At 34.2% G+C, this 24,363-nt stretch overlaps 2 protein-coding genes across 6 annotated transcripts in view; one reads left to right on the top strand and one right to left on the bottom strand.

Annotated features, from left to right (window-relative positions):
• LOC143922509 (WD repeat-containing protein 47) overlaps positions 1-12,315 on the top strand; it is a 42,522-nt gene extending 30,207 nt beyond the window's left edge. Inside the window, exons 5-10 of the mRNA XM_077445765.1 lie at positions 9,814-10,010; positions 10,087-10,264; positions 10,734-10,877; positions 10,956-11,111; positions 11,199-11,418; positions 12,155-12,315. Of these exons, the coding sequence (XP_077301891.1) occupies positions 9,814-10,010; positions 10,087-10,264; positions 10,734-10,877; positions 10,956-11,111; positions 11,199-11,418; positions 12,155-12,300 (1,041 nt within the window). The 3' untranslated portion in view covers positions 12,301-12,315. The remainder of the gene's footprint in view (positions 1-9,813; positions 10,011-10,086; positions 10,265-10,733; positions 10,878-10,955; positions 11,112-11,198; positions 11,419-12,154) is intronic.
• A 4,447-nt stretch (positions 12,316-16,762) lies between these two features.
• LOC143922510 (transmembrane protein 208) lies at positions 16,763-23,031 on the bottom strand. 5 transcript variants are annotated; one of them, XM_077445768.1, is made up of 5 exons: positions 22,818-23,001; positions 20,277-20,532; positions 19,511-19,666; positions 19,249-19,385; positions 16,765-17,138 (listed from the first exon to the last, which is right to left on the bottom strand). In XM_077445768.1, the coding sequence occupies exons 3-5, from the start codon at positions 19,583-19,585 to the stop codon at positions 16,928-16,930; spliced, it is 423 nt and encodes a 140-aa protein (XP_077301894.1). In that variant the 5' UTR covers positions 19,586-19,666; positions 20,277-20,532; positions 22,818-23,001; the 3' UTR covers positions 16,765-16,927. The 5 variants fall into 5 exon arrangements, with proteins under 5 accessions (XP_077301892.1, XP_077301894.1, XP_077301896.1 ...); XM_077445770.1 differs by having other exon boundaries at positions 16,766-17,138; positions 20,277-20,507; positions 22,814-23,001; XM_077445769.1 differs by having other exon boundaries at positions 16,766-17,138; positions 20,277-20,507; positions 22,818-22,987.
• Positions 23,032-24,363: the final 1,332 nt, after the last annotated feature.

The following is a 24,363-nucleotide window of genomic DNA, read 5'->3' as shown; positions in this document are numbered from 1 at the left end:
ATATGTATGTATTTGAATACAAACTTAAAATGTGTCTTCACTGGGTTTGCTACTTTACGTCGTAAGATCTTGTACAGTTTCTGGAGCATCATTTGTCCTATCACATTTTTTTTTATTATATACATTTTGGAATAAGACATCGGGTCATTATGTTATAATATATTGTATATTTCGGTAACACATCTTAACATAGCATACTGGTAATAAATCTATTGTCAGTTTGGTTATATATGTACATATAAGAGTCTGGTCATGATTTATTGTCGAAAGCGCACTGTCATATTCTACCTCTATTATTAAGTCATGAACGGAGTCTTTTTTTTCATAACCGAACTGACATAAAATGTATCTACATACATACATATTATTGAAACTATTAACCTTGAAAGTTAAACGATTCTTAATAAGTTTTTATTCCTTATGCCTTTAATTCTCTGCCATTACAGAGTACTTCCAATTCGTCACTATGGCTTAACAAAAAAAAAGCAAAAAGGATACAATAATAAGACAATAAAACATAATAAAAATAATTATAAACAAATTACACTGAGCAACAAAAATCACGTTTATTACTTACCGGAGCGGAGACTCATCAATCTTTACTAAGTTTGACCCACTAATTTGAATATGATAATGATTTTTGGTGACTTGCTCTCTTTTAAGAGATATGAGCATTTAGAAAATGTGCAATTTTTACAGATTTTTGGCTTTTGCAAATTACAGGCGTAAGTGAGCGTGCGCGAGTCAGATGGACTGATGCGCTCTCCATTCTTCATCTCGCTCTTGCATCATACATGTAACAGCATTAACTCAATTTAAAATAATTGAGTACGTTTAGATAGTAAAAAAAAATATTGAGATAAAAAACCAATCCTTATAAACGTGGAAAAGTGAGGAATTAGCGAAATAGCTTCATAATACTACGGAAAAAAATTTTAAGGTACAAGTTTATTTTTGAATTTTAAAATTTGCTAGATAATTAATTGTATGAATTTCAAAGCAATAAAAATCAATAGAAAAAACATGTGACTATTGATTCCAATACTCACTTTTGGCAAAACATTACAAGATTTTGAATTAAAGACTGCAAAAGCCAAAAGTTTGTAAAAATTGCCGTAAACGAAAAAAAAAATTGTTAAACGAGAGCAAACCAACAAAAATCATTGCCATACTCGAATTCAGTTGGTCAAATATAGTAAAGTCTCCGCTCGGATATTTTTTTTGTTGCTCAGTATAATCAAAAACAAATACAATTATGATATTATATACACGTAATGATCTCAAATTAAATAATCCCTCAGCCAGATCAGCATATTTTAGATTATATTAGATTAAAAAAATCCAAGTTAACAGAAATCAGGTTGAGGAGCTTGATTGCAATGGGCGACGAAACTATCAAATTTATGTATTTACTTTAAAAAATATATTTAGTTTGAAAGGAAAAATTTGACTCATCGCTATTTATATTGCCAAATTGACTTTCTGTTCTCATATTTATCCAAATTTTAATGTGTATTACTGGAATTATTAAAATAAGTGACTCTTTGCTAATTATAATAGTGCACCGTCATATCCTATATCCTCCAGATATAACAATATACTTCAGATGCAGCATTGTGACGTGTAGTAATGTAGTGAAGTCATCTTGGAGAAGTTTAGTTTAAGACATGTAGTTGTAGTGGTTTCTTTTTGCCTTCTGTGGGGAACAGAATGAAATTCCAGACGAGGATTTTGGTTGAATAGGAATCAAAAAAATAATAACAGAATTCGATCCCAATATATGTATGTATATGTATGTATGCATGTAGATAAAGATACTCTGCTATAGACTTACGAGAACCGAGCATACGTTGTTAAATTGTAAGGCCGTAGAATATATATATATATATATATTTTTTTTTTTTATTATTTCTTATTTAACTATATAATATTATTACAATATAAGTCAAAGCAAGGTCTTTAATAATATTACAGCAAGTTTTACTGTACATAACATGACGTTGACTATTACTTTTATCATCTAAAAAATATAAACTTCCATTAATATAAAAGATATACGTATTCCATAAATAAATTAATAATATCAATAACTTAAGTATTTTATATTAAATTTTATTAATGTAAATATTTCAAAATACGAAACACGAACTCAAAACTAACAAAAAATAAAAGTCAAATTCTACCACGAAAAATATTGTATTTCTTGGCCAAAATGCAATGGGAAACTGAAACGAAATGTAATTGGCCATCGCGGGTCGAGTGGGCGGGATGAATGCGACAGCATGTATATTTTATGCAAGTCTCATGCTAGATCGGTTCGACGTGATACAAATATAAAATGGAACGATGGGAAGCAGTATTAAAATTTGAAATACTCATTTTCTTTTAAATATAGTTTCATCAATACATATATTGAGATACGTATGCTCGTGAACAGTAACTTTGTGTATTATACAATATGAAACAAGTTCTAGCTCTCTCCTGGACAGAATTCGATTGCGGATTTTGCTAGTTCCACTGACGATATGATAAGCAAAAAGACAAAAAAGAGAACTTTCATCAAAAAGTTGATGCAAATTTAGACAAGCTCATGCATATGCATTTTAAATGTGGTCAAACGCGTTTGTCGATAGAACGACCGACTGCGCCGCAAATATTGTTTTGAAATTTCAAGGTCATCCTTGTTATGAAAGTCAATCTTTCTTTGAATAATTTGACTGGTTGTAGTAGTCGTTAGCGATTTTCTCGCATGATAGTATTATAGTTTGGAGTTAATCTGGTTCGGTTTTGCTTCGCTCAACGCAGATCGGCAACCTTTTCAAAATTCGAATCAGACCATCTGATATTCATCGGCATCTACATATGTATATACATACACAGTAGTTACTTCTCGGCATGGTTGCATTGAAAAACAGGTTGTTCGTCACTGGAAATGTGTACGTATACTCCGTCTGTTCAATTGGTTACATATCCTGTCCATTGCTATATGAACGTCTTCACTTGCTCTACTTTGTACGGTCGTTACAGTTGAATAGATGACCTTTGATAGTCTGAGAGTAAAGAGTTGACGAAGACTGCTAGTCATCTTACGGTAGACCACTTACTGTCTCAAAAAGTTCTGAAGATTGGTTTGCATGAGATTGATAGGTCAAGGGACGTAATTCTTTTAAAACTGTAATTTTTTCTTAGTTACATTTTGCCTATAATCTTACAATTATACCAAGCAAAAAGGTTAGGCTGCAGCGAATGAGCTCAATAGTTTCGAATCAAACATTCTGTTACATAACATTTAAAGTTCATCTCAAGTTTTAATTGGAAATGATTATTCTAGTGTTGGCATCTTTTCTGTAGATCAGAGCTGGACCCTTGTAAATTGGACGAATTTTTGGCAGCTTACGATAGCTTTAAATTTAATATTGCCTTCATGGTGTTGATTTCTGATTCCCGCTGCTCTTTTTCTTTCCCCGAGCTTATTTTGTGGTCCTCTTCTGAAATAGACACTGAGAGGGAGGTGGTACTTAGTAGTGTTAGACTCAACTAACGGTTAATAGCTTCCCTTACGGAACCCTTTCATCACGGTGATCTGATAGGTATAGGGTTGCTTTAATAGGTTTTGAGAAGCTCTACATACATAGAACTGCTTCGGAAGGTTTATTATTTTGCGTGTTAACAAATTTTTTTTTTGTATGTGTGTGTGTGTGAACGTAGGATTTGCAATTACAATAGATTTATCTGATTCAAATCAGCTGGACATTCGTCTCGTTCTATGATGGAGAGGTCCTATGTCTACAGTGTTTTCCGTGATATTTTATCCTTGTATTGACATAAGCTTGACAATGATCGATAATGGTGAATACCACATTTGAAAAAATGTATGAGAAACTTGTCGAAATGATAAGATCGTACGAATTAACAATGAACTGGAAACGCCCTTCCTTGACTGAAAGCCACGAAGACGTACCGTGCCGTTTCTTTCATTGTGTTTTCGCCTTAAAGCGCAGACACAGAGAGGTACGTGGCATGTGCGTTTATTTAGGCAGTTTCGCACAGGTAAAAAACTCTAGCACGCCTCATCTATGCTATGGCACCCAGACCAACAATATTAATATTAACATATGTAGGCTTGACAGTGGTCGATAACGGTTGGTTTCCATATTTGAAAAAATGTAGGAGAAACTCGTCGAATTAACAATGAACTAGTAACGTTAGCCCTTCCTTGACTGGAAGCCACGAAGACATGCCGTTCCGTTCCTTTCAGTGTGTTTTCGCCTTAAAGGTCTGAATGCAATATGCGTCAGTCGACCGCTACGACACGACACGACACGGCAAAGTTGATACAAAAGGCAACTGTGATGCGTAGTGCGTGATGTTTCAAACACTGTCATACAAACAATATTTGGTCGCGTACTGTCGTATCGGTCGACAGACGCATAGTGCATTCAGACCTTGAAGCGAAGACACAGATGTACGCGGCATGTGTTTTTAATAGCTTTAGGCAGATTTCGCACAGGCAAAAAAACACTACCACGCCTGATCTATGCTATGGCACCCAGGCCAAAAATATGTATATTGACATATGTAGGTTTGACTTGACAGTGGTCGATAACGATTGATTCCCATATTTGAAAAAATGTAGGAGAAAAAAATACCTCCTGCGGTGTGAGCAAACTTCGGCGCGACAGTGCTATCTTCCAGGAAAGAGGGTTTATCTATTGTCAACCTACAAAGCTAGAGATCAAAAAAAAGGTTAACGATTGACAGCAGTGAACCCATTCTGCACGCTGAGCGTCGATCTCTGGGTGTGACACATGATTTTTCACCACAGGAGGCCAAGAACGTGCCTTTTTGCGCGAAAAGGTTTGCGCCTTTATGATCTCACCCAAGTGTTTCTCCTTCGATTTCTTCTCGTTTGTCAGAGCGATCGTTGATTGAAAATGTTGTCGATGTGTGTCGAGTGAGATGTCGGTCGGCAGTCGTGTCGGAGAAATGGCGATCGCCCCTTTCTCCACAAGTGGGTCGCGCGCGCGGCTGTCAGTCGGTGTTGCGCTCTTGCCCATGGCTGACCTGATGATGAGGCAGCAGCCGAGGCCGTGGCCGCCCCTCCATCGGCCGCCGGAGTACTTGCGTCGGTACGCGGCTTCTCCTCCGCTCCAGCTTCCGCTTCCTCCACCAGCCCTATCTCAAAAGGGCCGAGACTACTACTTCCTGTCTCCGTACTACCGAACGCGTACCCCGAGACACGTTGCCTCTGCCTGTCCGTGCAGCCGTTCTCGCTCCATGGAAGATGTGAGAGGAGATGTGGTGTGCGAATGGGAGCCAGCTGCTGCTGCCAGGGTTCCTACTGCAACCCCCCACCCTTATGCCAGGAGATCGGTTGAAAATCTCCTATCCCGCGATCACTACCACCATCGCACCAACGGAAAACGTTACAACTACCCACCTTTCGTAAGTGCGATTTTCACTCGGAAGACCCGACAATTACCACTCTTTCACTATCTTTGTGCTCGGATCTCTATTCTTCTTGTTTTCTTTCTCTTTTTCAATTTTGAGCGTCTGCTCGAACACGTCTACTGGCTGCCCAGTAGCCAAGTGCCTCGGTGAACGTTTTTCTCTAAGAAAAGTTCATAAATGACACCCTAAAATGTGGGGAAAAACTGATACAATGTGATGATTTGTGACGAATGGAACGGCTATAGAAATTGTGACGTTATAAAACGGAGAATAAAATATATTCCGTGAGAAAATTATACTGAAAATTAATCATTTTCACGTAGAATTTTTTTACTCAAATAGAAGGGAGGGGATGAGTAGGGTCAAAATCCTTAGCATTTCAGTGGTGGAGAATCTTTTGGTTTGTTGATATAAAAAATAGTTAAAACAATTCTGAGAATTTTCTATTCTATTCACATTATTTTTACAATTTTTTTTTTGTAACTCCACTACCATCTGTGTATGTATTTTTATGAACAAAATATTTTGGTACAATCTTTTTTTTTTAAGTTTTTCTTGATTATTTTCAGATTTATATTTTTAAATAACCTATTCTTTTCATTTTTATACCATATCTTTTAATCGATCTTGCTCATTAATTAACCAAATGACACATTTTTGCTTCAATGTCAGATTCGACTAAAAATCAATTTAAAGCCACCTATCTATTCTAGGAATCTGCTTTATCAGTTATTATTGCCTAAAAGTTTCCGTTTTTCATTTGCATTTTTCTTTTATTTTGCTTTTTTATAAAATAGATTTTTATTTCAAAATCATGGCGTGCCAAATAAATTTCTCCTGCGTGCTACGATAGAACGTGCCATGTTATTACTTTTGCATATCACTGTCAAGAGAATTTAATTTCACACCGTATAAACCAATTAATCCATGATTTTGAATATTTATATATTGTATCTGCTGGTGAGATTTGAAAATTTGGCGTCTGCCGCCAAAGTTTTAAGACTTTATCTGCCTTAATTATTCCATACAAAATCTTAGAGGAGTATTTTCTCCTATGTCATAATCAAGTTTCTCCAGGACTTTTCCTGTTTGTTACAGTTTTTTTCCACTCATTCTTACAGCGTGCACCAATCTTACATTGTCTATAACATCTTCCATGATAAATTTTATGTATGCTGCCTCTATTATTGATCTGACCCTGTTAAAAATTGATCTCCTTGAGCGAAGTCGACATATTACATAGAAGTAAAACTGTCAAGTTTCTAGCTGCAGTGCAGTTTTCCAATGAACTATTTGAGAAAGTGTGCAGGTTTGGAGCGCTACATAGCGTACTCCATAACGAAGCAAGAAGCATACCCTACCGACATTGCTCTCAATGTCGGTAGGGTAATACAATGAATTGTTTTAGATCTGAAGCAATAATCGTGGATTAGAATTGAACGGTAGTTTCGCATTAAAATCGATTGGCCGGCCTCAATTCGCGCTTTAATTCCACTGCTCCAAAAATTGAAAGTTTTACGGTTCTTTTACTGTTTTTCTTGCGAGCCAACTGTTCGATGAAAATTCATTTATTTTTATTTTGTCGACATGTGCTGCCACTGCATGCTCATTTTCAATTTTAATTTTTATATCCGTTTAATTGAATCCATCTCTTCTGTGTGAATTCATCTTGGATAATTGGACTAAATGGCGTTTTTTTTTTTACATTAAACCACTTCTACTAATATATTCTATTTTGCCATAGAAAGCCAAACAATAACTCAAGCGCTCCTCTTTCGAGGCAATTAAGTTAGTATTTCTTGTACATGACACATACATTGAAGATAACCCTAAAGGCCTATTCATTTAAAGATTTTTCTGCAGATAAATCGTCACAAATTTTTAGCAATTTGTCTGTCACGGCGTTTTATAAGAGGTCAGTGACTTGTCTGCCAATAGATAAGGCTAGATAGATAACTAGATCGGGTGATCCTAATTGCATCGCTCAAGGACTCAAAATCTCATGAACATTATTATAATCACGATCGATTCTTAGAGATGAGATCGAGAATTTTTTCGCTCAATAAGTTTCTCGTAGCATATGCAGCTTAGCGCTGCCATAATTCAACCCTTACTTTGAAAGTCCCAACTAACAGTTAAAACAGTTGCAGCAACCCTCTCAAAATAAGGTAACGAATTGTCGAGTGCCGACCGGGGCATTTGGGAATTGAATGATAAATGGTAAAATTTAAATCATGAGTCATTGATGATCTTAAACAACTTTTGATTATTTTAAGTTTACTGGAAGATATTTCAACTGATGCGGCCGATTACTGAAAAATTCTAACTATTTTTTTTATATTTGCTGTCAAATTAAATCTACCAATTAATAAAATAACTTCTAATTGGTTTTGGTAAGTTTTCATTCAAAAGCGGAAACGATATCTTTGCATTTATTATTTCACTCAAAAATTCGGGGGTTGGTTTTTTGATTGTATTCAAAAAAAAAAAATTGCATTCAAAATTGAAATTTGTGATGACGATTTTGGCGCCCCTAGATTTTTAATCCCGGGACCGTTGCTCCCTTCACACGGCTCTGTATATACGACGAAGTAATCGCAGGTCGCATGGTGAAGTGACCAGAAACCAAGCGCAGGGACGAGGTTAGTTTTGGCGACTCGAAATTCGCACTTGTCCTTGAACCCTTGCGGCTCTTTCTTCTGTTTACCTTTCATTCTCACATTTACTTATTTTTTGTCAGACACAATAGGCTCGTGAACCGGGATATAGGGACACAATTCTATAAACCAGGACATGTCCCAGTCTAGCTGCGAAAAATGTCACCAAATGTAACCAAGACTATAACAAATGTAATCAAGTCGTTCTAGTTGGGTAGTTGCTAAAATTTGGAAACGCAATAGCGTAATTGAACATGTAATGAATAATCAACTGACGGTTTGAAGCCGATTTACCATATGTTTTTAATTAAAAAATAACACTTTAAGAACACGCTTGTTGTCAAGCTATTAATGCCAGTTCATTGAGACGGCTCGCATTGAATCAAACCCATTTGTTCAATCATCAACTGGAGACTTGAATGAAAGTCGTGTCTTAATACAGACAACTTTATATATTTAAAATCTGGCGAAACGAGTGGAGGGGGGGGGGGGGGGGGCGGAAAGCCAAACATGCATAGGCGATCATCCGAAAGTAATCGAGAGCTGTCATCGTCTCGAGATTACGATTATATTTCACTATCGACATAGTGGACACAATTGAAATCTCTATCGTGGACCAAACCTCGCAAAGTGGCAAAGTTTCGAAGCGATCGGAAGAGTTTTAGGAGGCTTTTCCCACAACGATCGCAAAGTGAAAAAACTAATACAAACCTTGTAATAATAAAAAGTACATTATCATTTACAGCCATTCGCTATCCACTGCTGGATGAAGGCCTCTCCAACACGCTTCCACTCGTCTCTGTTTTGCGCAACTCTCATCCACCTCACCCCGCACATTTTCCTAATTTCGTCCACCCATCTTCCCTGCGGTCTTCCTTTTACTCTTTTGCATTCTCTCGGGTACCATTCAAGCACTTCTTTTGTCTACCTTTCGTCCATTCTTCTAGCCACGTGGCCCGCCCATTGCCATTTCAATCTCTTTACTCTATCCACTATGTCCACTACCCTTGTCATGCTTCTCACCCACGTGTTCCGCTTCCTGTCTTTCCTCGTTATGCCAAGCATACATCGTTCCATACTTCTTTGAGTGCATTGGATTTTGTGTAGCATCTTGGCGTTCAGTGTCCAAGTTTCGCATCCATACGTCAACACAGGCAAAACGCATTGATCTAAGATCATTTTCTTCAGACAGAGTGGCATTTTTGAACAGCATTCATCCGTCCAAATGCACTCCATCCTAATTTCATACATATAAATTCAGACACTGCCCGAGCACCATCGTCATGAGACACTTTCACACATGAAATTGCGTTATTCAGATTGTTAATATGCACTGGCATTCGCTGATTGATGTTGATATGCTAATGGTCTACATCCTCCAGACATTGCACTCTGGAAAGTGTCATCAAATAATACAATTGCACTGTGGCAGTGACTAAATTGACACACTATAGACTTGTAGTGCACTGGAATACATGTACATATATATTCCAGTGCACTACATGTCTTTAGTGTTTCGACTACCAAACATTCTCCAAACTCATTATAGTTTGAGTTTGTGTCGCGTTGTCGATGTAAACACTTAACTAGAGGCTAACTAGCCCGTGAGATTGGGGGGGATTTCAGTATCTTCAAATGCCTGTTTCATTAAAGCACTGTTCTGTTTTGACTATGGAAACCATCAAATTTGATATTGTTTTTGCAGCCTGCAGGCGAGATGGGAATTGGTGGAGCAAGCAGTGGTGGTGCAAACGCCAGACCCAGATTTGTAGCAGTTTCTGCTCTTGAAGATGCCCAAGCCGTGCGCTGTGCGGAATTCCACCCAGCTGGTGGTCTTTACGCCGTCGGCTCCAACTCTAAAACACTCCGCATCTGCGCATACCCAGACACTTCCCATCTCAGGTATGCTTCCAGTCTTTTGGTTGAGGGGTTTCTTTGTTCTCTCGCCTTAATTGTAATTTGATTATTTTTTTTACAGAGAAGATCACAAAACGTATCAACCCACAGTTGTATTCAAACGAACGAAACACCACAAGGGCTCATTGTATTGTTTGGCGTGGAGTCCTGCTGGAGATCTCTTAGCTACTGGTTCAAACGACAAAACTGTAAAATTAATGAGATTCAATGCAGATACGACGAATTTAGAAGGACAAGAGGTAATATTAAACAAACGTATATAACATTAAACATCATTTGGTCAGTTTACAAGTTAAAAATTGAATATTTTTTTGGTGTGTTGCGACCTTTGAATATAATTAGCCAATACAATTGTCAAAATAAATTTTGATCAACAGACAGAATTCATATCATTCTAATCGAAGAACACATATCTAGAAATAAGAATAATTTTGAAACACCATTGATAGCAAATAAAAACAGCTATATTTCCTGTAGCATATAAAACTTAAAAGAAAAATATATTTTTAATTAGTATAAATACTTTTTTTTATCACAGGATTAATATTCCTTAGGACAGCACAATACTAAGATATATAATAATTGTCATACTTTTAACTTGCCAAAATCTTCAAAACCCAATCAAATAGAAACATATCTGATTTTGTAATTTTGGAATTTAAATATTATGCTGTATAACTTAAATGTGTTGTTTTATAATTGATTTAGGTTGAACTTACAATGCATGATGGTACTATACGAGATTTATGCTTCATAGAGGACACTAGCAATCAATCTAGTCTCTTAATTAGCGCTGGTGCTGGTGATTGTAAAATATATGTTACAGATTGTGCTACGGGTAATCCATTCCAGGTAAGACAAAATCGAATCGATTCAAACAGAAAAATAACTAAAATTTATCGATTTATTTTATGTTATGTTTTATTTTAGGCTCTGAGTGGCCATTCCGGACACGTTTTATCTCTTTACAATTGGGGTGGAGCTTTGTTCGTCAGCGGATCGCAAGACAGGACAGTTAGGTTTTGGGATTTGAGAACAGGCGGCTGTATAAATGTAGTAACACCGGTCACTGCACCCGGAACACGAGTGAGTATAATCAATTGATATTATCCAGAGTCTATCTTTCACATTGCAAATCTAAAGTATTTCATACGTTTTTATTTATATTTATAGGGATCTCCTGTAAGTAGTGTAAGCGTGGAACCATCAGGAAGGCTTCTCGTCTCGGGACACGAAGACGCCACGTGTTGTCTGTATGACGTACGGGGCGGACGCACCATCAAAAGCTTCCAGCCTCACACTCAGGATGTGCGATCTGTTCGATTCTCCCCAGCAGCTTATTATCTATTGACAGCTGGCTACGACAGTAAATTAGTACTTACCGACCTTCAAGGTAAACAAACCATTGTAATGATGTATAAGTTTTCGGGCATCTTGTTCCATTTAAGATCATAGTCAATTTCTTTCTGATAATACAATAAGAGATTTATTAGTTCTTGAAATGATAGAGGAAAAAATCACTTGTCTTCTAAATTTTGGCGCTATCGGTGTTGAAAAACATACCAATTTTTATTACTGTACTGGCGGTACAGTGAAATGAAACTAGTTGGGCAGTCACTACTTGGAGAGCCACAACGACATAAATCCCACATTACAATAGTAATAGAGGGATTTAGGCAGTCTTTGGATATTGAAAAATATCACAGAAGATGAATTTCAACTTAGGATAGGAACCTAAAGATTTTTTTTATCAATTCGCTAAGAATCTATTGGATGTTAAATGTTTTTTTCTTCAAAGTGCGTGATAATTTTCAAAATCTTTTTCACATTGAATTGTGAAAGGAGATTAAAAATAGATAAAATGACAACAAGATTTAGATATTGAAGATCTGATTTTACTGAAAACAATATATTTGGTAGGGCTTGAGAGGAATTTTTTGAAGCAAGTTGATCTAGCCAAAATATTATACATAGAACATTACGTTGAAATGTTGCTATTAAAAAATAATACAATTTGAATGAAGTTGGCATTTAAGTAACTTCACTCACTTCATTTGATCAACTTTCTGTGTGATGCAAGTCTGAAGCTTTGAATTATTCAATTCACACTTATGTATTTTGGATTGCAGGTGATCTAACAGCATCACTTCCGAGTGTGGTTGTTGCCACGCACACGGACAAAGTGATATCAGGACGGTGGCATCCGAGAGACTTCACCTTCCTGTCAACATCGGCAGACAAGACCGCCGTACTTTGGGCTCTGCCACCCGCTTAAAATTCATAAACGCTTAAAAAAGATACTCTTAACTTTCATCCCTCGTTATTGAATTATTTTCTTTTTTTAATTCCTTTACACACCCCCTCCGGTGGGTTCTTACCGGGAATTATTACGTATTAACAACGCAAGTGCTATTTTATTTCACGATTCGTTTAAAATACTCCATTTAATGTGTGCGAGACGGTCTGCGGAGATGTGACCCCCCATCTGTATGTACCAATTATTTTCAAATGAACAATTGATACTGTTTGTAAATACATACATATATTGGGCGTATTTTTAATTGATTTTCAGCATACAATCCAGTCACTCTTCCGCTGAACGTCTCGCTGTTTATTATAATATATATGTATATGCTATTGCGTATATGTATATTGACAAATTTTGTATTTTTCTACTAAATTAACATTATTTATTGATTTAATTTTAAGAATATTACTTTTTAACCACATTTTTAAAACCGTCGACGCTCAAATAGAAAGGAATATATATATATATATATATATATATATATATATATATATATATATATATATATATATATATATATATATATATATATATATATATATATATATTTAGAGAACAAAAAGTCGATTTCGATGCAACGATGACACAATCATGTGAATTGATTAAGTTTTGACAGAAATAGGTACATTTTTATGTGTAAACGATTTTAATATTAACACGCATTGATACGTTCAGAATCTCTATTATTATTATTATATTATATTATATATCATATATATTTACGGTTGTATCGCGTTTTTAATACTTTTAACAGTTGTATATGCATAGTTAAAACTTGAATTAGTTTAATATTGTTGTCATTTTATATGAAAAAAATATTTTCAAAGTTGCTTAGTGATTTAAACGTGCACAAATAATATTTTTACTCACACAATTGTTTACATTTGTGTCATAAGACTAATAATGCTTTAAAGTAATTTTTTTTTTATATAAACATATGTACATGTACATTACAAACTCAACGTGTTTTTTGTTAAATTTGATTATTCCTTCGTATTATTTCAACGATATCAGTGCCAATCGATTTTAGTTTGTCAGCACCGTAGTGTCCCAATTATCCGACTGTGCATATTATAACACAGTTTGAGGCATTTGACGTATACTTGATCGATATCTGACATTTAAGCAGTTAGTTTATAAGCAGAGAATCAGATATCGGCTAGAAAATTGTCAAAAATGTAGCGTAAAACGAAACTTGTCGATTTTTACAAGGCTTTTATTAGTTTTTTGATCAGTATACTACTGCTGGTGCAACGGATTGATTAAAAAACTGCATTCTTCCTGTAATATGAATTGGTTCTATGATGATGAGATTGAATTTTTTGAAAGCTTCAGTCTTAGAAGGCCCACAAATAGAACGATCTTTCCCAATAAATCGCACAACGTAGTTCTGGAAATTTGTTTCGGAAAAGAATTTTTTTACTGTACGCAATTTTGAAATTATGTAGATTGTAAGAATAGAAGATCGGCTGTTCCAATCGTATTTATGTAAATAGCAGCTGTTATTAAAAGTAGCTAAAGGCATGATATTACACCTACAGGGTAAGGATTTAAGACCAAAAAATTATTGCGTTTACATACATAGAGATTTTGACCACTATAAAGTTAAAACATCTAATAAAATATTTTGATTTTTTAATGATCTACCATCGGCTAGTACGAGCGACACCTTCGTCTTGATAGTTTGTACCATAAATTGGTAGAGGAATTGCATCATCAGTTTTTAAATACATACATACATATATAACATCATATAATACTATTATATTTACCTGGTTTATGCCCAAAATTTAAATCTTATACAGGGTTTTGTGTTTAGAGAAACACCGTCACGGTGTCATGGCTGCCGTTCATCATGTTGGGATTTTGGTTGTTTGGTTATTTCCTTGGCATCTTTTGATACAATGGTAGATCTATAACGTTCGTCCAAATAATCCGACGTTAGAGTATCGGGTAGTTGAGACTCTACTGTAAAAATATATTTTCTTTTTGTTATTCTTCTTTTTTGTAATATTTTACAGAAATATATGTGGTTCGATTTTATTTCGATATAAAATCAATTTAGACGTCACAAATATTTTGTGAATATAATTAATACAAACAATTGAAAACGTTTTTTATTTGAATCTTTTTTTCTTCATGTATCCTTGCTATACGAAATATTAAATTAAGCATATGGTAATTTGACAAATGGTAAAAATTAAAAAATAAATAAAAATAAACACTGTATTATTGATATGTCATAAATACCGTATTGATCCGAATACAAAGCGAACTCCTTAATATTTTTTTTTCAACATAATTAATTAATCTTGCTTCAAACATCGCTCAACATTCGAAACAATACGGTTTTTATTATTTTTCGCATTATATACATATACTTACGCTTGCAATGTAGCGATTTTCATGTTATATTATAGCGCAATGCAACATTTGATAATAATTAATGAATATTATTTACGCTTGTTCGCGCATATTGTCTTGGGTTTTAATTTTTTAAACATACACATTTGTATGTTTTGCCGTTTGCGATTGGCGTTTACGACCATGTGCGAATGTTTTTACATGTTCATCGAAACTTGTGTACTTTATGTACTGCATTATATGTATTGCGATTGATTTTTTTTATCTAAACTTGTATTATTAAAATTTGTTTTATGTCCTGTAACTATATATGTGTGTACGGGTGGGGCAAAAAGTCGTTATATGTCATGTTTTATCGATTGCGAAATTTTGCTCTTTTCATTTATACATATGTATATACGATTCGATTGCCTCGCCTGCATAATTGTGTATGCGTATATAATATATGTCAAGTATCATTTTTTTTTTTTAGGAATTTCATTTGAATAAAATATATTGTAAGCAGTAATATAATACACACATACGTATATCATTATATAGAAAATTATTTGAGAAATTAAATTTAATTGTTATCAGTACGATGCACGTATATGTGTATGTATTCATGTGTATGTACACATAAATATATATATATAATAAACTAATACTAATGCATATTCTTGTTTGAATGCGTCCTGTTGTTTTGCTTTGGAATCAAACTAATTGATGTTGAATAATGTGACTTAGATTTTCAGATTATATCCAATTTCACCAAGAAAATTTGGATACGATTCACCAAATCATGCTGAAGCGGTATAATTTATTAGTTTAAAACATCAAAAATTGGCTCTATCTACTCACTGTCTTATATGGGTTACAAACTGTGCATACGCTCTGCGACTTTCGATTGACTTCAGAGTATTCTACTGTCTATGTGGTTGCAAGATAGTTTCGTTGTGATTCTGCTGGTGGTTTATTTCCGGGTTTCCTTTTTTGTAGTTCTGCCTCAAAGTCATTTGAAAAAGCTTGCAAAACTTTAAACAGGAGATAATAAGCTACACATATTATTATAAATTAATAAAATAAAATTAAAAAATAGAAGATATGTTGTTTGTGATAAAGAATTGTTTTGCTGTAAAGCTATCGCTGTGTTTCAAGATATGCGGTGGGCACGGTTCAACCGATTTAGGTTTTTTTGACTCTCAAATTTCTCATCTGCTTAGTATTAGAGATAAAAAAAAAATAAATGCAAATATGTTTTGCACAGTGAAATACTTATTTTACCAGGTAAACATTAACTATTGAAAATATGAACTAAAAATTTATGTACAAACATTTTTTAATTATTTTAAGGTGTTTTAAAAATAATAATTTTGGAAGTGATTTAAATAGACTATTTTATTGAAGTTTCTAAATTCATATTTTAAAATATTTGCTTTGTAAAATATGATATATAATGTTTTGGAATTAAACTATGAAAAGAACCAAAAATCCATCAAAAAGAAATTTTAGATGGAGAAGAGAGCGATTTAATTGAAAAATTAATTTGATGTAAAATGAACTAAATTTAATCATTATTGATCTATAAAAAAATAAAAAGTATTAAAAAATTTGAATAGCTTAAAAATCTATACATTTTTGTATATAAATAAACTCTTGTTCTAGCAGACAAGAAATTTAAAAAATTAATCAAGTTAGGTTTAGTCGAGAAAACGAGAATCGGTCAAACGGAGTAGACCCCAAGATATGTATGTACAATAAATTTTCTATTTTGAAGTTTTGCAAAGGTAAATATACTAAATAATTTTTGGATTTTTTTTGATGGCTTGAAAGTTACGCCATTTTTAATAATAATATATATATAGGGTTTTGTTGAATTAAATAAAGCAAAATACAATATCTTTATAATGAACCTATTGAACTAAAAAATAATTATGTCTAGAAATGGTTCGTGATTATGAAACTAGAAATTTTTGTTGAATAATATCGTTTAGTACCATGAAAATGAAATTTTGTTATTTTGGTATTCGTTATACATATGTAGAATTAGACTGTTTTTAGTATACAAATTGCAAAGAAACAAAGTGATAACATCTTAACTTCTTTATTCTGAACATATCAATATATTACAAAAAAATCAAAGTAAAGGCATTCATATTATTAATGTAAATAACGAAAAAGACACGAAAGGTCATGTATAACAACGTGAATAGAAAAAGATGAGCGAATGATCTGCCCACGGCTTTCTTTCCTATTGTCTGTTTTTATCCGCTCTCTTTTGTTTCTTATCGTCTGCTTCTGTCTGTTTCGTGTCCTGCTGGAAAAACCATGGCGACAGCACGTTTCTCCACAAAATGAAGAATGCTTGAAACGGCGCCAAAAACAACAACAGCCAAAAGTACGTCGATATTATTGATAGCAACTGCGTAATCGCCGTCAGAATTATCATATCTTTGACATGCCTAAAAATCATAATTGAATACAAGCGCTATACATTTTCTGCTAACAATTGAAATTTTAAGTACTGAAGCTGGAGCATTTCAGAATGTTCACCTTAAAATAGTTTAAACTTTAACTTCGAACAGTTCAAAAGCTATCACCGAATCAATTGTTCTATTATGTTTAAACCTTCACTACATCTACATACATATGTATTATCTAAAAGGTTCGTTTCATTGTTGAATGATTATATTACAATAACTGTAATATTCTTTTGAAATATGTACATATGTAGTCAAAGTAGATGGTAAAAAGTCACATATCATAATTGTCGATGAAGTTTGATTTAATAGCTATGAAAGAGTAGAACATTTTGAAATGTATCAACCTATGACAATATGTATATATGGAGTAAATCGCATATTGGTAAAATGGAGCGCGTTTCATATAAATATACATACATATAAAAAGTGGTGGATACAAATCTTTAATAAAATGATTTTATAATTTTAAATTGTAACAATGTTTCTCAACATTATTCAGCTCAACCCTCTCCTTCATCGCAATTTCAAAATTAATCCAATTCAATATCAAATATAATTCGCCATACATGTTTTTTTTTTAAATATATAGCAAGAATTCAAAATCTGCATCGAATTGTATGGTAGAAGCAGTTTCTTCAGAAAATATGTTCTCGGAATCACAATGTAATTTTACAGTTATTAGAGCGCTATAAAAACCACATAACTTCTTGAACAAAAGAAAATGAATCTACCTTAACACGTTCAACCCGGCGTGTACCACCGGTGGCCACGCGGATAGTGCTATAGCAGACTATAATTTTACGGTTCCAATTCATTGAGCACCCCAACACTAAAATTCTAAAGATTTAGGTACAAATCATTATATAAATTGATTTAATGCCGTCACACGTAATTGAGTGCCGATACGCGTGACAGTGTCGCCACATGTGCAAATGTATGAAATCATGCGCCGGGCTGAATGTGTTAATACAATATAAAAAGTTTAGCCACCAGCATATATTGGTAGTTGCATTAATGCTAACCACCGAGAGGTTTGCCGGGTTCGATCTCGTAGGTTGACCTCGATTGAAAAGAATTTATTCCGAGTGACTCCAAGTAAAATTGGCAAAACTATCCTACCCAATATGACACCGCTATTTGAATATGATTTCAGAATGAACAAACTATAAATTTATATATATAGATTTCGCTCAGGGACAACCCGAAAATGGCATCATGGGAAAATATAAAATTGGGTCCATCGACAATTTAATTTTTTAATAATGAAAAGTTGCACTTAATAGCATTCATGTTTCGATTTCTTAAAATATATAAAACAATGGACTTTCATCATACGCTGATAAAATGTTTACTATATATGTATGTGTTACAATCGAGGTGTATTTCAGTTGTAATATATTTCAACTGGCGTTTTAGGTCATTCATATATTCAATACAATTCAATTAGTAAATTATATCTCTACAAGCGCAAATACACTTCCAAAAATGTGTGCCAGTTGTAATAAAGTTGAGTTTTGACAGCACTGATGTTATTACGAATGCTTTATAATTCAATAATAAGTTAATATTTGCTAGATATTAAGAGTAAAGGTAAGGAGTACCGTATTACGTTAAACAAAAAAAAAATGTGACCCCAACTTAATTTACTAGTCGAGTGATATCTTCACGAAAACCTAACTAATCTCTCCATCTGACCTGGTAGCAACTAATAGTTGAAGTGTATTTTCAGTTGTAATATATTTTGACCAGTTGGAATGTACAAAATTCGCCATATGAATCAACATAAGTGAATCAGACTAACTGGTCAAAATATATTACAGCTGAAAATACACTTCAACTATAACGGCAGTTGGGTACCAGTTTAGATGGAATATATTCCAAATAGTCGAAATATATTACAAATGGAAGATACACTTCTGTAACATATGCATATACAGATAATAAGAAATACGCTATAAGCAAAAATAAGCGTTACATATCAAACGCTCTCACCCCTGTTGAGAAACACTGCTCAATATAAACAGACTATTATTACAAAGGCATCCACCAAAGTACATACATATACGAATAAAAGGAGAGAAAGACTCACTCGGCAATGCCTCCTTCCATATTCAAATCAGTTCCGCTGTCTAGAATTTTTCCGTCTTCGGAATACACAGCTTTAGCCGCATAATTCAGTAAGTTAAAACACACTAAGTAAATAGAGATCGCCGTGCATAGTAAAAACTAAAATAAAAAAATGCATCGAATCCATTAGCCATTTATTACAACGACTTCAAATCATATATGTAAAGTGAAATTTTTAAAATCGTTGAACGGACAGTTCACCGATATATTATAATAGAACTTACGACACTAGTGGTGGTATGCTCGGCACCTATGATGAATATGACGAAGGCATAAACTGAGAATGCTCCTAAGCACATGTTTCTATAGAATTTGATTGTTGCGACATTGTCTTCGACGATTTGTTTCGAGCCTTTGGTGGCCTGCTTCTTCTTGGGAGCCTGCAATGCAATTTTAAATTAATTACGAGTGTATTTGAAAAGCATTCGCTGGAGACAAACTTTTTGAAGCTTGAGCAAAATTAACTTGCGATATTTTTTAGAAGTCCACTACATATATTAGACTTGTACATAAAACTAATGATTTTGGGACCCTCGGCAAATATCAAATAAGCGCCTTTCCGTCATGTTTTTAATAGCTAAATTATTAAATTCTAATGCGACAGAATTTATGTAATGAATTTAAAATCCATCTATAAAGATTTATCTTTCTTTAGAAATAGCTACATGATCAACTTTAAACTTCCAAAATAGAAGCTCCCCTTAAATGTTAATACTATAGCGGCCGAGCGGTTAAACTATTGAACTGTTAAAAAAAACTTTATATACATATATTCGCATGTACATGCATATAAATCCGTTTCCGTTCCCCTTTTGTGGGCAATTTTTTTCACAGTAATCTCTCTGGACATGCACAAAACACGGTCTCCGTGACGAGCCCGAATGTGAAAAGACGGAAAACGCAAATACCGGAAGGCAAAGATCGAAAATCGAAAGATCTTAAGTCGAAAGATCAAAAAAAAAGGGTGTATGGTAAACGGTACATACTCACTTAATTTGCGCGAGCAGGGTACAACAGGAACAAGAGGAACAGGCTTTTCCTCCCGTATTCTGCGCGCACACATTAATAGCGGCCAGTAAGCGTTGGCACCAACATGATGCAAATATGAGTCAGCGGCCACCATTGTGTTAAAGCAATAATTTTATTATGACAGCTATTTATTGTATTGAAATTACGTTAACCTTTGAGTGTTGACGTCTTTTCTGTTAAAAGCCCGCCATGCTGAAAATTTCGCCAATATTTCCAACTAGAATATTTTAGAAATCCAATAGAAAGCAGGTATAAAGAAGTGAAAGTGAACACGTAGGAAAAGTATTCTTTCTTGCTTTGGCTATATTTCCATTAAGAATGTGGAGAGTCTAGAAAAGCTGGTGGTCACCGGAACACTGGGGGGGAGCCGAGCGAAAGGATAGTCTCCCATAAGACGGTCAGACCAAATTAAAGAACTGACAAGATTGTATATAATGATACTAAACGCCGTTTTCAACTCGGCACAGGACAGATAGCGGTCGAGGTGGATCGTGTATAAGACTCTAGATATCAATGACCACGACGCTCAGCATTAAGCAAATGAGGAAGAAGAATATTTGTTTATAATGAAGAATGATTCACATATACGTGTTATTGGCAATATACACCCAGCGCAAAGCGAAGCTTATCAGTTGCATCACATGCAAATAATGATATATTTTAAAAGACTAGGAAAGGAATTTAAAATAACAGTTTTCGTATTACTTTCTACAACTCCTCTTCATCAATATGCAGCAAAAAAAAAAAAGTGATTTCGTCAATAGATAATATTATGAGGGGAATCATTGTAAATTTGGAGTAAAAATGAACTTTTTTTTATACCTGGAGTAGATTTCATAAATCAAAAAATCGATAAAAACGGATTTTTTTTTCTTCTTCAAGCTTTTCAACATATCAAGGGGACTTCAAATAATAGTAGGGAATACAAATAAAAATGTTTTTTTATTTTAATATTTAATGGGACCCCCTTTGTTTTTAATAAATAGTTTTATTCGTTTAAGTAGTGATTCATATTATTTTTTTAATAATTCATCACTAATTTCATTGTAGCATACATCATAAATAATGTATTTTAATTATTTTATGGTTTTTGGTTTCTTATCTCTAATTTTTTTGCCTGTTTTGCTTACATATTTTCGATTATATTTAGATCCGAGCTGTTTCCTGGTCATTCAATGGAGTTTATGCCTAAACTATCTTTATCTTGATCGATATTTAAAAAAAAAACCAAATGGTGATATACCAATGCATTAAAAATAATTGTGAAAACAATTTGAATACTCTGAAATTTTGAACGATGCGCCGGTGCTGAATCATCGTGAAAGACAAGATCCTTAACCATTTCCGGTAAGCCTTCAAATGTAGGAATAACGCTTTTGTCGATGATTTTTTTATACTCCTGTGAGTTGACTATCCCATCTAGTTTAATGATTGACCCAACACCATACCGTGTGATGGCCCCCAATACCATACCATGGCGAATGTTAAACAGTCAGCGTTTAGCACGATTCTTTATTAGCGTTAGCCTGATTTTCGTCGTACTAGCGCCATCCCATCTGATCCAATCAGGTTGAATTTGGATTCATCTGAAAAAGTAATCGTCTCCCAATCTTGAACTGTTCAATTTTTCTTCCATTTGGCCCACAAAAGACGAGTATCCTTCATTTTCTTCGTGGGGAGGGTTTTTTTTTTGCACGGCGCCGTTAAAATAGACCAAGTTCATTTAGTTTATATTGAACTGTTCTAAGGCTTACTGTTTTTCCAACTTCAATGAACTCAGACCTAATTTCTGACGCAGTTTTGAATCTGTTTTGAAGTAAAATTCTCTTTAAAATCCGTTTGTCTCGAGAAATCAGTTTTTTTGCCATTTTTCCTCTTTCGACAGGTGTTATGTCCATTGTTCTTTTATACTTCTTAAAAAATATAGTTATTGTAGGTAGAATGTGTCCCTGTTCGTCGATAAATTTCCGCAAAAGAATAATTTTCCTCCCAGAAAGTGACAATTTTTGATTTCTCGGCGATCGACAAAAATTCATATTTTACGCTCAACGCTCACAACACTAAAAAAAAAAACACGCACTACTTGAAAGTCTGGGGGAAACTGACTTTAAAACTTTTTGGCAACAATACGTTGAGGTATGCTGAAAACAACTGTAAAATTATAAAAACAAAATTGCCAAAAAAGTGAGACCCAATAGGGCGAAAAATGGGCCATTCCGGTAAAATTTGTGACTGATAAGCTTCGCTTTGCGCTGGGTGTATGTAGGTACATATGTAGAATAAAATGTTTGATTTTATTTTTTACTCGGAAATATATTTTGAACAGACCCACATAAAATTATATAATTAAATTTTGACCTGGGTGGGGCGCGAGTGGGGTCAAATAATTTAATGGTAAAGGGGAGATAATTGCTTCGATGGAGTTAAAGAACACTGCCTTAAATGAAAATGATTTTTTTGTATCATTAATTTTGTCGAATAAATAAAACAACACTTACGTACTGTTATTGTGAAATAGTAAGGTTGATTTTGGAAAAAAAATTGATCGCATCACCATCTCGAAGAGTTGGAAGAAGACCAGAATGAAGTACCTTCAAATCCTTAGACATGGTTGCGAGAATAGAAGTCTATCGATGACACACAGCTACTAACCAAACCGCCAACTCGATAGTAAATTAATGACACTTCATTACAGTGTTGCTAGCCGTAAAATTTCAACGCTGGCTATGTACTACATTCTTAATTTTCGTAACAATCAACGCGTCTATCAATTATTTGTGCTTTAATTAATTAAATTTACGTCTTCTAAGAAAATTAAATGAGCTAAAATTTTCTCAGAGCAAAATTCGAATTTTAAACTGGTCAGAAGTCGATGATGCGATGGTTTTTTTGGATTTACCCCAATGTGAATTCCATTATAAAAAATCCCCGAAGCAGTTTTCTGTATTTTATACTAAATTTATATATAAATATATTGATTATCGGTTGACGTTTTATTTTATTTATAATCTTCGGAATAATTGGATTTTGAAATTATTCAAGTAGTTGTGGCAACACTATTCGTGAGTGCCACGTGCGCATGTTTCTTTGCATACACGCTCTTCATTTTTCGATGATATTCGTACGCACATTGCGATGGTTCGGTGATTACTAGTCAAATGTGAACCGGTCACAGGACAACCGGTCGCTCTAGATCGGTCACATGTGATCACCCGTCACACTAAAACTGGTCACGAGAAAACTGATCACACCCTAAAATCGGTCACGAGAAAACTGGTTGACCGATTTTAGGGTGTGACCAGTTTTAGTGTGACGGGTGATCACGTGTGACCGATCTAGAGCGACCGGTTGTCCCGTGACTGGTTCACATATGAGTAGTAGTCCGTTTACCCATTGCGATCTCCCAAAAGACAATTTTGAATGGCAAGTTTAAACATTGCCATTTCCATTCCATTTCCATTAAACATTGCCATTTGTTTTGGTGAATGTCCTTTGTTCCAGGAAATCCTAACTGATTCACCCGTTGATCGGGCTACTCACTGCCTCAACCTGATAGCGAATCACGTCGACGTTTTTTCAACGAATGTTTTCAATTGTATTACTAATTTTTTATTTTAAAATTTGCTTAGTTGTTTATTTTTTCTTAATTTGTTTATAATTTTTAAAATGTTTATCATGTTCTTTCTGGTTTTTTATCTCTTATTTATTTATTTTTTCTTTTCACGTGAATTATTTTTTTGTTTAAATTTTTGGTCACAGTTTCATTTTGGAAAACTGTAACAACAATTTTTTTAATATTTTTTTTGGTAAACGGACTACTAGTCATATGTGAACCAGTCACAGGACAACCGGTCGCTCTAGATCGGTTACACGCGATCACCCGTCACACTAAAACTGGTCACACCCTAAAATCGGTCACGAAAAAACTGGTTAACCGATACACATAAAATAGCTTATTGATACAACTATCGTAATCATATTATATAACTAGTAACATGTTTAGACTAGGGGTGTCGAATGCAATCTTGTAATAAAACAATTTTTCTTT

Source organism: Arctopsyche grandis, chromosome 2 (assembly GCF_051622035.1).
Source record: "Arctopsyche grandis isolate Sample6627 chromosome 2, ASM5162203v2, whole genome shotgun sequence".
Taxonomy (NCBI): domain Eukaryota; kingdom Metazoa; phylum Arthropoda; class Insecta; order Trichoptera; family Hydropsychidae; genus Arctopsyche; species Arctopsyche grandis.
Note: the sequence above shows the minus strand (reverse complement) of the source record. Positions and strands in the feature narration are given on the sequence as shown.